Source organism: Buteo buteo, chromosome 22 (genome assembly GCF_964188355.1).
Source record: "Buteo buteo chromosome 22, bButBut1.hap1.1, whole genome shotgun sequence".
NCBI classification, from domain to species: domain Eukaryota; kingdom Metazoa; phylum Chordata; class Aves; order Accipitriformes; family Accipitridae; genus Buteo; species Buteo buteo.
Window position 1 is genome coordinate 17,666,932 of NC_134192.1, and position 16,124 is coordinate 17,683,055.

The 16,124-nt window shown below is 42.8% G+C and overlaps 1 protein-coding gene across 5 annotated transcripts in view; it reads right to left on the reverse strand.

The window, feature by feature from the left end:
* Positions 1-3,343: 3,343 nt before the first annotated feature.
* The window catches only part of FGF13 (fibroblast growth factor 13), a 268,386-nt gene continuing 255,605 nt past the window's right edge, over positions 3,344-16,124 (reverse strand). For all 5 annotated transcript variants that reach the window (XM_075053926.1, XM_075053923.1, XM_075053925.1 and 2 more), the window contains 2 exons: positions 9,231-9,429; positions 3,344-7,971 (listed from right to left, as the gene is read on the reverse strand). In XM_075053926.1, coding sequence (XP_074910027.1) covers positions 7,835-7,971; positions 9,231-9,429 — 336 coding nt within the window. In that variant the 3' untranslated portion in view covers positions 3,344-7,834. The remainder of the gene's footprint in view (positions 7,972-9,230; positions 9,430-16,124) is intronic.

The following is a 16,124-nucleotide window of genomic DNA, read 5'->3' on the forward strand; positions in this document are numbered from 1 at the left end:
CTGCAACGTGCATGTTGTGAGGAGCTGCACCGAGGAGGAGAAGGACCTTCAGCAAGTGACCTCCGGTGAGGAAACACTGATGAGACGCTGGCTTTGCATGACAGCAGGGATGCCACGGACCTGCCATGGGAGGCTGACACATGCTTGGGCTCCACACTGCACATCTTGAATGTCGATTAAATTTGCAGAAGAGGATACTACAGATCCAAGCATTAGTGACCAAGAAGGTGAGACTGGTGATGTGTTCATAGGTTGAGCCTTAGGGATCTTGCAAGCAGAAGAGGACACCAGCTGGTAAGAAAGACCAGCATCCATAGTCCTGACTGGTTTATGATTTCCTTTGCTTTCTCTTTGTTTTGCTCAGTCTATGCTGATTAAGTGATCGTAAGACCTGCTGATTGACACTCCCTAGAAAAACCTCATTATATTATCTAATGCAAAACCTTTGTATTATTTAATGCAAAGTAATATTTTCACCAACATCTCTGTAGCAGATGAGTTCCCAAATGTTGCCACTACTTCCAAAGGTAATAATTGTTCTTTTAAATGAAGAAAGTTAAAAGCCTACCTCTTTAAACAACAACAAAAGTTCTGCTTTTGCTTAACAAGGAAAGAAGTTTAATTTTTAAAGATCACTCTATATTATTAACTCACTTAATTATCAGAAGGGATGGTTGGATGAGCAGACAATTAAAATAAGCAGAAGCTCAGAAGGAAAAGTTCATCAGTGCATTAGACAGACAATGGGGGAAAGTAAAACTATTTCAAGTACCATTTGAAGGAAACCATTGGGGAAGGAAATAGGATTAATTAAGTTTTGAACCGGTTAATTTTGTTATCTAAAAATATTTCATAGATTAAGACTGTAACATATTTCTTTGCATGAGGTAATGTCTGAGGTCCTTCAGCAATAGGCTGAATTGCTGGTCTAAAGGTACATCAAATCAGCATAGGACTCCAGACTTACTGGAGTCCGTGGTGTATTCTGCAACTGAGATTAGGATCAGGCCTTGAGACATCCACAACAGAGGAGTCTGAACTGTGCCATGTTATTTTGCTGTCCTGATCGTGGGTCAGGGTGTGAGCTGAGTCCTGCTAAACTCAATGAGTGGCAGTGGTTTTGTTGCCTCTCGTGGAGAACATGTCCCACTCTCTGATCCTTAGGCTCCATCCCTTCCTTCACCTGCCTTTATTGGCCTTGTCCTTTTCATTGTAAGCAAAGTGAAACTTCTACTTCATTGCTCTAAACTGTCTTTGGTAGAGCTAAACAGTGACCTGGAGGAACATGTGGTGAAGCCACTGTCACCAGAAATACCCCTGAACAGGAGTCATTCACCTTCTGACATTTTATTCCCATTACCCCTGCCCTGGAGCACATGTGCGTGCAGGACCAGGGATGCTCCAAGTGTCCTTTGGAGGGTTTCTGAGTACAACACTGATTATGTAAATTCTTTTCTACCTTTTCTTTTTCCTGTTGCCCTTGAGAGGGTGTCTGAAAACCTATCCTTTCACAGATTTGTCTCCCTGAGCTCACAGCAGGAAAGAGAGATGACTTTGGCTCAGTCCTCAATATGGTTTTCTTCAAAATATATATAGGATTGTTTGAAAACACTAAAAGAGCTCTGAGTTCTTGTCTATATGAAACTTCCCTGCTGCAAGGGTTTGGACAATGGAGTCTGTGCCCCCACTCCAAGTGCAAGGCCCTGCTTTGTAATACCAAGTCCAATAATTGAATTAAATCAATACACAAAGGAAGGGCAAAAGAATGATCTCCTCACCCCAGTTGGATAGGGCTTTTGTCTGTGCCTTAGTTTTCTTTAAGTTGCGGGTGACGAATCACGACAAATTACTTTTCAGAGCTTTGCAGTCTATTCACTAATGAATTAATTTTAACAGGCGCCAGCCATGGTCCTCTCAGCGCTGCTGCTGCCATGGTCGGTCAGCCACGGCAAGCAGCATTTTGCCATCAGTGCCTGAGCAGTTCTTTTCATTGCAAAGCCCCCAAATTCACCCCAGTCTCCCCTGGGAGCATGCTCTGAGCTGAGACATCTCCAGCCAGAAGTAAAGACAGAGTGTAAGAGAGCTGCCAGTCTGCTGTGTCACGCAAAATATGCCATCAACAGCTCAGATCAGCCCTGATCAACACCTCATCAAATCAACCAGCCCTGTGTGCTACAAATGCCAGGACAGGGACAATTCTTCCTCCATATACAAATGTGATGGCCCTTGGTGGAGGGTGGACCTGTGACTCCGTCCTCGGCAAGGGGACAAGCTCAGAAAACGAGTGTGACAGACGTGTGATGCTGAGAAACCCATGGGAGATGAAAGCACTCATCCTGCCCCTCCAGTTGCTGAATTTAGGTGAGAAATGCCAAATGTGGGGGAAGAATTAGGCCTATGGGTGCTTGAGAGTAATTTTCCATACGTGGTGTTTAAGAATCTTAACTTTCAAATTGTTAATGATGATCTTTGAAGGGAACCCTGTAAATGTCTTTCAGTTCCTGATGAGATGGAATAATTTATTATTTCAATTTTTCTGATTAATGTAAAACGTGTTTCAAATTTGGGTTTTCTTTTAATATTTAAACTTCCCCATCAGAGGAAGTACAGAAGGGCAGGGTGATTGAGTGCCCCCCAAACTGACATGGCATGTTCCCAAAGCAGGGTAAGCTCTGCTACCGGAGCCGATCAGCAGTAAAAGCCATCATGCACCAGCAAACCTAGCTTGTTTCACGACCTTGCTCTCCAAAAGGCATGAACCTTGGGGCACGGCCCCACAGCTCTGCTCACTCATGCTAGGGAAGAGAGTTTCTTAAAAATCCACACCGTGAATTGGGAATTTTAAGTTGTCAAGAACATCTCCCTCCCAAAGAGCTGAAAAAAAGCCCAAAGCTGGTGTTATTCAGGGTAAATTGCATGGTAGGGCTTTTTCCTAAGAAATCTATTTTAAATAGGCTTTCTACTATGCTTTTATGTCATTTTTGCAAAGCCAAAGTCAGACAAAACCATGGTGGGTTTTTGTCTTGGTCTTGCACCATGTAGGAAACTGAGCTCCAACATTTAGAGTTGCCATTCCCTGAGCCAGTAAAATGCATCACACTTTCTGTGTCTTCCACGGACCATATTGAGGCTACAGCAAACTGAAGGATCCAGCTGTGATGGTCTTGGCTTGACCACTCAAGTTGCCCCTTTCTGGTTCAGGAAGACATAGGAAAAGGACAATGTTAATACAGAAGGGTCTATATCCTAAGGAAAGCCAAGCAATGGTGTAGTGCACCAGTGGTGGGGTGGAGAGCCCTTGAATATCTGCAGTAATAAAAATCAGAGCCCAGACAAGAGGGAATCTGTTTTAGAGAGAATTATTTATTAGAAGATAGGAGGTTGTTACGTACAGATTCTGTCCTGCAAAAGTGTCCTGGTCATGGATATGTCAGGGAGACATTTAAACCCGTTAGAGCTGGCTCTGGTCTCCACGCAGAGATACTCAAGACACAGCAGAGCTCTGCCAGACCTGGCTCTCGTGCTGGTGCCCAGCTGGGGAGAGGCCTGGTGTACCACAGCATCCCTGAGCTCATTACACCGTCTTTATCCCACTGGAAAACCTGGCCCGTGGGCTGGAAACCAGTGGTGGGGACACCAGACGGTGCTGCAGAAGGGGCACTGTTCTTCCCTGGGATAACTTGGAGCTATTTTCCCCAAGTAGGGAATTGTCTTCCATCGTGCCAGCGATGAACATGGCTGAGCAAGTGGCTACGGAGATACAACCATGCTATGAGGTAGCATGAGGTAAATTAAAAGAAAAAAAAGAAAAAAGAAAGATCTCTGTGATACAGAGATGAGCTCTTCCCCCCCTCCCTCACCCCAAAACCAGGCTAAGCAGGCAATGCTCGAGTCCCCTGCAGAGACCTCCGCGAAAGCAGCTCTGACAGGTGGATCACAAAAAGGCAGCAATTTTGCCTCATAATAGTTGTGCTCCTAGCAGTATTCCTCCCAATTTCATGGGTGACCTGTTTTCTCTTGGGTTGGCAGGTAGTATTTGTCAGCCTCTCGTAAGGTCTCTGCACGGCCCCCGCGGTGGCTCAGGGCTTTGCCAAGTGAAGCCCAGGTGCATCAGAAAGCTGCTGTGGCGGTTTTGCACCTCCGGAGCCAATTCCGGGCCCGTGGTACGCTGCGGAGCGTGGGCAGCATCGCTGGAGAGGCAGGGACAAGAGAAACGGCAGATGAAAGGCATCAGCCATCACACTGGCAATAAGAGAAGAGCCTGAGACCAAGCCTTCTGCAGATGGTTAGTGGCTCACAGCCAGCCTGGTTTCATACCAGCCCCTGGGCTTTGTCCTTATTCCAGATGTGCATCTTACTGTACTCTGCCACTGTACATGTGGCGGAGCAAAGTGGGCTGGCCAGCGGCTGTAAGTTTTCTTTTGATAGACAACCATCAATATGGACATTTTCCCAACATCTAGCAGATTTCTTAAAGGAACGTATTATACAGGAGTCATCTGCTTAACTTTCCAATTTATGGGTGCTGAAGGATAAAGAAATACTCTGGAGTCTGGCTCCTTAATCTGGTCCTGCGCTGATGCCACATTCTTGTCCACTCAAGAGACTTTGCTGGCTGGGTCAGAATATCACCTTCACCTCACTTGTTGCAAAGGCATGTTTAACTTTATTTCTCCTTATTAAATCCCAGTCTATGGCTCCAGAGACTACATGTAAAACCCTGGGCATAATCCCCCACTTTGCTCATAATGTGCATGAGCTTTTGTCTACTATCAGGACTCCATTAGGAGTAATGCCCTTTCAGTCCACAATAATCTGATGGAAAATCTATTGTTGGAACAGAAATTTAACATAATTATCAGAAGCAGCTGTTTAAGGCTCATCTATCACCATATCTCTCTTCTCATCTCAATCCAAGAGTGGCCTTTGTTAGCTTGGTATATTAGAAACCTTTGAAACTAGGGATTTGGCAGTGAATGCTCACAGCTGACGCCAACGTCAATATGAAAGATGGGTCAGACTGCAGACCTCAGAAGGGACAATTTGTGAGATGAGCATTTTTCTTTTGCTGCAAATGACCTTCAAGGTTGGAGCTACTGGGGATGGGGAATAACAGTAAGACTGCAGCTATAAAGCAAAGCAGCAGACCTCCAGTTATCTTTAGGATAGTAAACATTTGGCATTGAACTAGCTTTGCCACACGTATATCTATTTTTAATCAGGTTTTATGTTCCCAAGACACTTGGACTCCTTTTTGGAACGTGTACCTCGGTAAGTTTGATGTTTGGGGTTGGGAGGGTTAAGAGAAACGTTCCACAAGGGCATACCACACTTAGCTGAAGGGAACAGATGCTCCAGACCCACTGAGTTATCAAAACCTCTGGAGCAATCACGGACACATCTTCAATTTTTAAGGATTTCTATGGCATTGGTTGTGCTCTCACCTTCTTCACCCTTTGGAAAGGGGCAAGCTGAGGACCCCCAGGCCCTCTGAAGGCCAGCAAGGTGGTGGTATTTGGGGAGGGCAACACCCTGCTCCAATATGGGAGCTCACCAAGTCAGAGCTCTTTGCCTACTATTTGCCACAAAACAACAAATCTGGGGGTTTGATCTGAAACGCAATCTCCTTCCCTCCTCTCTCAGCTCCAACCTTAAAAAAGCCGCACTGTCCCAGCCTGGTCTGAGGACTAATTCCAGCTTGGTCAAGCGGGAGGCATGCAGAACAGACAGCAGAATACCTGATTTTAATTTCAGGCTAACATTTATAGGTAGCTTTTGCCTCCATTTCCATTATTCCCTTCCAGAACTGGTTCTTCAGCCACCCATGATGAAAACTTGTTCCTCCTAGGACTTCTTGAACCACCTTGATGAGTGAAGCTCACCTGTCAGAGCTGCCTAGATGTTGTAGATGAGAAAAGTTCTCACTGATGTTTTCGGAGAGAAAAGGCAGCAGAGAGGGATGTTTTTTCTCTCCAGAGCACGGGCACAAAGGCAGGAGGCATGGGAGCCTTTTTTCTCGAGACCAGATAAAGCCGGCCCCTCAAGCGTAGCTGCAGTGATGCACAGCAAACGCCGAGCATCCTCGAGGTGCCACCCTGGCACAAGCCGGGCTTGACTTACCGGCTCTCTTTGGGACCCCCCGTACCGAGGGCTCTGGGGAGGTGTGCTGCGAGGTAGCGCTACGTGGCTGCACTAAGGAAAGTCTTATCGGGGAGGGCAGACACGCACGGAGAAGCTGGAGAAGCTCAAAGCAGAGGAGTGCAATTCACTGGGGCTCCAGCAGCGCACGGCAGAGGGGCCGTTACCAAGACTTTGTGGCACTTAATCGTCACTATGTTTTGAGTATCTCGGCTGGGCATGTAAGACCAGTTCTAACGGCATCCAAAAGAAAGAACATGTTCTCATTTGTATGGTGTATGGCATTACAGGGGAATAACCCATTACACAGAAAGACTTTGAACATTAATTACAGCATCTTTTATAACTTTATAATTTAACTGCCAACCCTTTCCCTTGAAATTAATCACGGATGTACATCATATAATCAAACAAGCTTTTTTAAAAAGTACATCTTAATATAAATAGTTTATTCAGTGCATGGTTGTGTATACAACAAATAATAAACAACTCGTTTGTACTAGGCAGAAAGCTGCCTGTACAGAACTATGTCAGTTTTGGAGCACAGAATCCAACAATGATTAATGCACAAAATCTTACACATCATGCAACTCTATGCCAATATTCCAACTTTCTCCCATGCAACAGACATGATGACCTAAATGGAAACCTAACTACATTTTTTAAACAATTGTTTCCAATAGCATGTATAAGTATATGTTGTTTAGGGGTAACCTGTCCTAACGCTTCCTCCTACACAATATTCACGTGCCCGTTACAGTGAAAGAAGGACTTTTACAAATAAGACGTTTCTTATAAAAAAATTAAGTCACCTTAATTCCACAGTTTCTGTCTTTAGAAAAGAAGCCACAACAATAGTTTAACATGACACACAAAATGGAATTAAGAGAAATCTACACTGGAGGATAATTTTATCCCTTTCTGTTAACTTCCACTTGGGATAACAAAACAACTCGATTCCTACAGACTGGGGTTAGCACAAGAACTTTACCAGAAACTACAAATCTATAAAAATTTATATTTCATTGTGTTTAAAACCACAAGAACACTGTTTGCTTGAGCCTGAGACACCAACTCTCAGTTCCAACCCTGAATTTTTAATTATTTTTTTAAAGACATAGCTTTAAAGACCCATTGGAGTTCAGAAATCAAAAAGTTGCACTATTCCAAATTAAAGGACATTTTTTTATCAAGCCTTAGATATAAAACGGTAAGCCAAGGAAACAACAGAGTTTACATATTTGTTTTTTGTTTGCCCCTATAAAACATACAAGCATTAAAATTTCCTTTGAAGAGCAAAAGTGGTCTTTTTCTGAGTTGGAAAGCAAATTCTTATCAGCAGTGAATGCTGTGAAATGTTTTTGTTTCGTATTCCACAAAGCATAGGAGAGAGAGAGAAAGAGAGAGAGAAGAAGAGAGAGAGAGAAAGAGCTGGACATTTCTTCTCCGAGATTTATTCCGCAGTTATGTTTGCTGGCTATCCAAGTGCCTTGTGATATGCACAAGCATATTCTACATTATTGGGGTATATCCTTTGACAACCAGTAGATCTAATGGCTGATAAACGAGTGACCTATGCAAGTTCGGTGGCTTGTCCTGGGCAATTGAACGTTTGGATGAAAGACTGCTAGTAAGAATTCAACTGCATCCAGAGGTAAGGTTCTGTTTAGAGAGCACTTGGCTTGCCTGAACCTGGCTACGTTGACTCGTTTTGGCTCATGGATTTACCCCCATTTAGCACTCCTGAAACACTTCTGCTCTTTGTTGGGGTCCCACTTCCAGATCTTGAGAACTCTGTGAGATCGTGGAGAGAAGGCTCTTTATACATGGCCACTGCAAAGCAAAAGAGAGGCAGCACGTCAGCACACATTACGAGCTACTCAGTCTGTTGGTGCAAAGTCCGGCTGTGAAACGTTGGGATTTGTCATTCAGCTATATGCAATGTAAGGAGTGAATGAAAGAAACGTAGGAAGGAGACCTCTTCCATTCCCAACACTCCCCAAGAACCTCTGGTGTCTGTTTCAAGGGAATGACATTTTAGAGAAGGGAAAAACCACAGCTCCCTGCCTCTCCCAGTTAAATCACCCACCTGCCCACTGCATTTACAAAACTCTGAAGGATAGACCTAAGCTGATGTAAATCAACATTTCCTTATTAATGGTGAAGTGGCACTGTCAACAGCTGTGATTGACCTGTTACTAGTATACATAGCCTAAGCAGATAGGTGCAAAAATGGATTTTCAGTCTTCTGTTTGCTTTGTTTTCACACACATTAGAAGTGAGGATCAACCTCAACATCAGTTGCATAAGAGCTAGTCCTAAATGTAGACTGCCACACTAGTCTGGCATCCACCCAGGGCCATGCACCTTTGAAATATCCTCTCTGATTTCAAAATGACACTGCCTTAAAAGGCTACCTAAGAGCATAACCCAGAAGTAGAAGGCTTCATTCCTCTTAAGGAAGGAGCATATGGAAGCTAGTTCTTCTGGAGAAAAGGAGCACCTCCATACATCAGCTGAGATCTCCCTCCCTCCATTGACCAAAGAGGGAGCCAAGTCTGACCACAGTCCTGATTCAGATCCTTCAGTTAACTGGGATGACTGTACATCCTGGCTCTTAATACACAGCGGTATATATATGCCACATGCATTATTACCTTTAATGTCATACGCTGATGCCACATTAATTGTGGTTCAATAAGCACATTACAGCTTTATCTCAGGCAAAAATAGACAAACAAACATCCTGTAACATAAATCACAGACTGACAAGCTATACAGCAAGTCACTGACGGCCTGTCAGCAGATGTTTGAGCCATTCCAGGTAGAGCCTTCATTATCTGTAATGGAGACAGTGTGGACTTTGGGCACAAACAAACTAATACACGTATTTGGTTAGATCAGAGAAATGCAGAGCTAACGTAGAGAAACCTAAAGAAATGCAGCTCTGGTTACATTAACAGTGTGTTACAGAACATTATACTCCTGTTATATAAGTAGCTGAACCCTTCAAATATGTATGCACAGCAATTAAACATCTCTAACATAAGATAATGTCAGTTCAGATAGATGGAGCAAACCCAAGCAATTACCTTTTAATGGTTTTGGAAGAAAGTGTGCTGCAGGTTTATTTTTCTTCACGTGGTTTCCTTTCATTATTTCTCCTTCTTTGTTAAGACCCAAATACCAACCCCGGCCAGACTGTTGCTGTCTGTAGATCATTGAAGAATACGTCACGTAGTAGTTTTCAAATACTGATTCTTTGAACTTGCATTCAGGTGTAAAATGTTCCTGTAAGAAAGCAACAGATCAATATGTGCAGTGCTGAATCTCATATCAGTTAATGAAAAAGCATCCAATATTCATTGCTTTCCTGATGGTTAGAAGACATACCTCTCACCCTCCGCTATCCAATTATGAAACACAGGCCCTAAAGTATTAACAAAAGAGTAACACAATTTGAAACCCGTGAAATGACGCTGTGAGCAGCTCAAAGTAGCATAATAAAATCTTTTTGAATGAGTAAAAAGTCTAAGTGAAGAATTATTGATTGATGCAACTAATGGATATTAGGCAGACACAGCCCTGATGTCAACCCCAGGGGACCAGCTGTGGTCCAGCCCCACAGGCGAGAAGCAAGGCCACGTAATGCCTTTGCACATTAACTGCTGGCCTTAACTGCCTTTGAGGAAAGTGCAATAAAAATTCGAAGCCAAGATGCCATGAGTAAATGGTCGCTTCTTACTAACGCAGCAATATTAAGCTAGCTTGTAGCAGCTGCCTCTTTGGTCTCATCTATGCTCTTTCCCTGCCCAGCATATCATCCAGTGAAACCAGTTGTCAGAGACCCACTGCAGACATTGGTCTCTGCTCTGGGACTGGCAAGAGTTAAACAGTGCCACAGCTGAAAGCCCGTAGGATCAAGCTTTAGTCTTCATGTTGAATTGCACTGCTTCTTTTGTGGAGATGGTATTGGGCTAACAGTTAAAATGAAGAGCAATAATTCAGAAGAAAGACTTTTTCTTCCTGCCAGTGGTGTGACTGGCTTCCACTGTGCAACCGTCTTGACTCAATCAATACCTTTTGGCACTATTGCCCAGATTCAAAAAAGGATACAGACATGAAACATGGGTCTTAGAGGGATCTAAGACCAAAATGCCAGTCCTGCCAGCACTACTCAGCTGCTTCCTAATGCCTCTGGGTGCTTCAGGTTTTTTAACATTAAAAGTTCTGGCAATGTCTCACCTATGGAACCCTAAGAGTCTATAAAATATGAAAGAGGAAGGGCTTGGTCTGGTGATGCAAATCTTAATATCACAATCCTGCCTGGCATCGCACCGCACAGCAGCCTCTTGTTTGCTGCTCCTTCCTTGTGAAGGCAGCCAGCTTCAGTGGAGCTGCCCTTGTGCTTAAAGTATCCTACAGTGGCATGAAAGAAAGGAGGAAAAATTGTGCTTGCATATGACTGTAATTTTGATTAAAAAAAATCAAAGGAAATTAAATGTCTCAGGAGCTTAAGATGTTCATATCTAGTTTCTCAAATATTCTTGTGTGAGAAAAAGATGGTATTTAAAAAAACAAACCACTGTGCATTTTCTGCACATCTTTTCCCATTTTGTCTTCTCATAGGAGAAAGAGAAAACCTCCCATCCTCTGACTGGCATTTGCTTCAACAAAGAATGTGAAGTAAGCAATTTTCTTCTTTTTTCTTCAAGCTAATTGGCCGTTATTTAGTTAATTGACGATTGGTTTCAATTGCTGTCAAATGGGGACAGTCACTGCATTTTTGCAAGATTTCTAAACACAAGCCTTCCATCACTCTACCCTGCCCAGCGCTAGCCATGTTAACAAAGACTATTGCAAGTGTATCATCCAATTAGCAGCAAAATGGAAAACTACAGTGCTCCCACTGGAAGATTATGGTTTATGTACAGTAATTTGGAGCTGTTTCGGGTACAAAAGGCCTGCTTGTACACAGCAGCAGAGGGTCAGATTGCAAACAGAACCGGAACATTTACTCTGGCTCTCTTAGGAAGCAAGTTAACCTCGCTCTGAGCAGCAGGAGCCAACAGCCCGCAGACTCCCTTGAAACGGAGGGACAGAAACAGTGGGGAGACAGAAGAAAAGACACTAAAAAACTCCCTCACCCCTGATTTTTCCCTTGGCTGTGAGGCTCGTGATAACAAGCCGCAGCAGAAGCGCTGCTTGCTGTACGTGAGTTTGCGGTTGAGCCCACGTACAGCCAGACACCGGCCTGATGGTGCACACCAGCCTGACAGCCATCCCCCATGAGCATCACAGACAGTAATCCCCTCCCTGGAGCATCCTGCAGTTCAGCAATAACTACCACGGTGGTGATTTCTCATGACAAATAGCGGAAACAAAACCACCTCTCTGTAACGTGCTCAGTTACCATGACAAATTCCCTCCCCATTTTTCCAGCACTAAAGCAGACCACCTCATTCACCTGACTGGCTTGGCACAGAATTGTGCCTCTTTGTCTTGACTGACATCTGCTTAATTCCTTGGCTGCAGCTTCAGAAAGGTGCTGCACAGTGGGAAAGGCGTCCTCCTTGCCAAATAAAAGTAGATCCCACGTGAGCTGTTTGCTGAAGCTGAAGTGCTCTGCTTGCTCCTGAATACTAAGCCGCTGCTCACCTTTTGCAAGAGGTTGTTCCCACCCATCACTTGCCTTGAGTTTAATCCAACATGTGTCTTTCCTACTCGTTTAAAAAAGAGCTGGGGAGGAGAACTGCAGAGAGAAGCTCTGAATGAGGAATGCTAGCAAATGTGCTCCTGATTTGAGGGCATTACAATTAAAATGTACTTTTCTGAGCTTGGCAAGTCCGCATGCCAACCCAACTGGGTATGGACAGGACTTCTATCAGCACATCAGTTCAAAATACAGTGCAAATTGGCCATTGTGTTATCTTTGCTGGCAAATTCTTTAATAAGGTACTGAGGAAGGGCAAGTTAAATTTGGGAGAGGGCTGAGTGCCCGAATTAAAACTGATCTTTTCTAGCTCATATAGTCAATCCTATGGAAAATTTATAAATAAGTATTGAATTCTAAAGCCAGTTTTTTCCCGTCTCTCAGCTGTCCTCTTTGTCCATCCTTGCAATGAAAATAATTCGAATGAGTTCCGAGAAGTGCAATGTTATGAACATATTGTTACACAAACCAGATGAAAAAATAAGTATTTGTGTGAAATAGTATTTCAATCTCAGCTTAATTCAGAAGTCTGGGAAGATGGCACGTACACGACAGTAAACTGCACTCACCCAAGCCCCTCACACATGCACCCTAACAATGAATGAATGAATGTATGAATGAATGAATAAACAAAAAGTGCTGAATTCTCCGTAGTCATGACTCAGCCAAGCAAGAAGATGAACTGTCAGGAGCTTCTTCTTGGTTTTGAGCTGATCAGCTGAACTACTGAAATGTTCCTTCATGAATAGTTCTGCAGCTGCATTAAATATGCAAAAAATAATTAAAAAAGAATAATTTGGTGCATGATAATATGGTAAAAAAGCCTTGTAGCATACACTTACAGTGGCTGTATTTCCAGGCAGCTGACTAGATTGTATCTAAAATAATTCAGTCTCTCCCATACAAATACTGCATTACAGGTATTCCAAGGCTGAAAGCTAAAATACTGTAAAAGTGAAGCTGGAATTCTTCCTGCTCTAATTGTGCAAAAGCCATGTTTCAAGCCAAAGACCATCCAAATTATCAGCCATCACACCCACCTGTAATGCAGGACTGAATATTAATTATTCTGGGCCCCAAATTATTATGATGCAGGAATTCAGACTTCCCATAGACAGGAAATGGGAAATCTGCTTTTAAGAATGGCATTTATTGTCTTCAAGTTTCTGTCGCATTATAGAGGCCTCTCGTCAGGATGGCTGTAGGCACAGTGCACATAAGGAGGGCAAAGACGTTTGTTCTCTGCTATTTATTGCAAACTGTATTTGCATCGTGGATACCATCAGCCGCGGACATCACCAAATACTTTACGGAGTAGTAAGTTTAAGTCATTAGGTCAGTACTAAGTTAGTTTGTTCAGTGTTTGTATATCACTCACCATAGGTTGAATGTCCTGCAGCTACCCTACAGCAGTTGACCAGAACAATCAGAAATGTTATTCAGATGGATTTAGTGCTAGGGGCATGAATAAACAAACAAGAAAAGAAAAATTAACTTTGAAAAGTATTGGGGAAAAGTATTGGGTACTTGGGAAACTTGGAAAATGTTCTTACATATTGAGCATATAATTATGTTCCATGTGATCAATGACTTTGCTTATGGGATTTATTCTTTATTTTCTCCACCTAATGAAAATTGGATTTTTTTTCTCCATATCCTGATTTCTTTCAGGACTATAATGTAGCCCAGGATTCCATTCTATAATCATGAATTTTTGAAGGAGCCTCTTTAAGGCTCCAGAGTAGTGATTTTCTGCGCCACTGAGCCTGCCTTTTCTTATTAACAGAGATTGATTTTCTCCATCTTGGCATGTGAAGTTCCAGGGTGTATCCTCTGGATCATCACCCTGTAATGTGCAGTGATATCAACAACACAAGATGTGAATACTTCCAACTTTAACGTTATCAGAAATAACAGCTTTTAGATCACCAGTGTGAGAAGACTCTGAAGAAACCGGTATTTCGTGAAGCCACCGAAGGCTGTTTGCTATAGGAACGGAAATTTACAATTATCTTGAAGCAATTTATTCTGGATCAGATATATTACAGTTCCCACAAACATGTTCCAATTCCACGATATTGTCCATTTTGCTTAAATTCACCTATTTTGAGGAATCCTCGTGATTTCAGTGGGAGCAACTCACAATATATGAATATGTACAGGTCTTGTAGGACCATAATTAGGAAGACACTTTGACCATGTAGAATCACAGAATCATAGAATCGTTTAGGTTGGAGAAGACCTTTAAGATCACCGAGTCCAACCGTTAACCAGCACTGCCAAGTCTACAACTAAACGTAATCGTGACTGTATACAACAGTTGCCAGTCACAGTAAAAGACGTGCTCCTCAAAAAGCGGTGTGTGCTTTTGAAGACATGCTGTACCAGTGCAGTGTGGAGCTTCATTTTGGCGATGCCTTTTCCAGGTGAGTTCTCATAAAGACATCACAGGTAGCACAAAGCCCTCAGAAGGTGCTTTAAAGCTGAACTACTTGCTGCTAGAACAAAAAAATACTGCTGAACAGGAATTTGTGGAAGGCTGTAATTACCCTTGAGTTCACTACAATCTGAAGGCATGTGTACCGGTCATGCAACCACGCCAGGAAGAAAATTAAATTCAAAATTATATAGAAAAAGATACACTAAATAATTTCGCCAGGAAACCTACTTACTGACAAGAGTGATAGGAAGGCACAATTTTCCTGGAAGGTGATCCCAAACAGCTCCATTGCATGGAATTGCCTGGGATAGTGCAATAAGCAGGAATTTACCAAGTGAAACATATCCTGTCAGGGGTGTGTAAATTTATTTAGGACAAAGCTTCTTGGAAGAGTAAAATGGAGCCCAAGGAAGCAGCTGGATATCCAGCATCTGCAGAGTAAGATTTTTGGTTGTCACTAGGTATTCTCTGAATCTATGAGAAAAGTATTGAAAAGACCCTGTAATTATTCCCTTGGCGTTGTTCCTTTGTACAGCAAATCAAATGCACAAACTCAGGGAAAAACACACACAGGGAACTGAAGCAGAAATCATACTAATTGTGAATACAGAGATTTAGAGGTTTAAGTTTTGTTCATTCCTCTTTTTCTAGCCTTCTCAGTGACACAGTTGTGAAAACTTGTCCAAGGCATCTTTGCCCAGATTTTTAAGTGGTATTTAGGCACATCAATAAATACCTATTTAAAGCTTGGTGCGTCACCTCTCAGCATGCGCTGCCCATGGAATGGATGTACTGCCTGATGACCCCAGGGAAAAAGACTCAGTGACTGTAAACAATGCTGAAATTTAATTGAGATAGGAACTATGCATGATCATATTATTGCTCCCCTGTCTTCTGGTGATGCTTCACTTCTATGACTGTGTTGATTAACCAAAACACTCCTTAACTGGGGCAAGAGAACTAAGGCGTGATACATACAGAAAGAAGACACTCTTCTGAATACTGCAGAGGAAATTAATCCTGTTAGAGAAAGCTTGTAATGTGGTTTAAAATTTCTGCAAGATGCCCAGGAGAACACCTCACAGATGTCAAACACAGGTCCCTTTCCTAATCCGTCCCACAAAGTCATGAGATGTAATTTACTTGGTATGAATAAGAAAGACAGAAGATCCACTTTGCCCCCAAATGCTTCTCTTCTGCATCAGTGCTTCTGCATCACATGCACCTCTGCTGATCCTGGAAGCGTGGTACAAGGAAACCTCTGCAATTACCTGAATGATCAAGTCCTCTATAAATATTTTAATACCTTCTAATGCTTGCACCTACCCTTTTATAATTTCTGTGGCTTTTAGACACCAGTCCTAGTTCAAAATCAGTGAAATTCTAATAAGTTAAAAGAAGAAACTAGTCTTTAAACATTGCCTGTTTTGTGAAACTTGGGAAGGTTCATTAAGCAGTAAGTGCCCGTCAAGTTATCTGAGGGCTCTAAACCAGACCAGCAGAGAAGATCAACATATGTGATACAATCCTACTACTACCTAGAAGCTGTTTTTAAAATCTTATTTCATTTTTATTGTTTCACACATAAAGAAGTCCTATTACTGCTTCAAAATCTGTAAAGGAAAGCCTATATCTTAATCTGTAATTAAGCCTCTTTGGAGAGAGATCTTCTCTACTAGTGTAAGTATGGGTTTGGGGTTTAAAAAGTGTTTTGGGTTTGTGTGGCAGGGTTTTGCGTGGAGGTCCACGGTGGAGCAGATGCCCACCTGCAGCCCAGGGAGGAGCCCAAGATGGCCGGGACTCCATGGGACAGCCCGCACTGGAGCAGTCTGT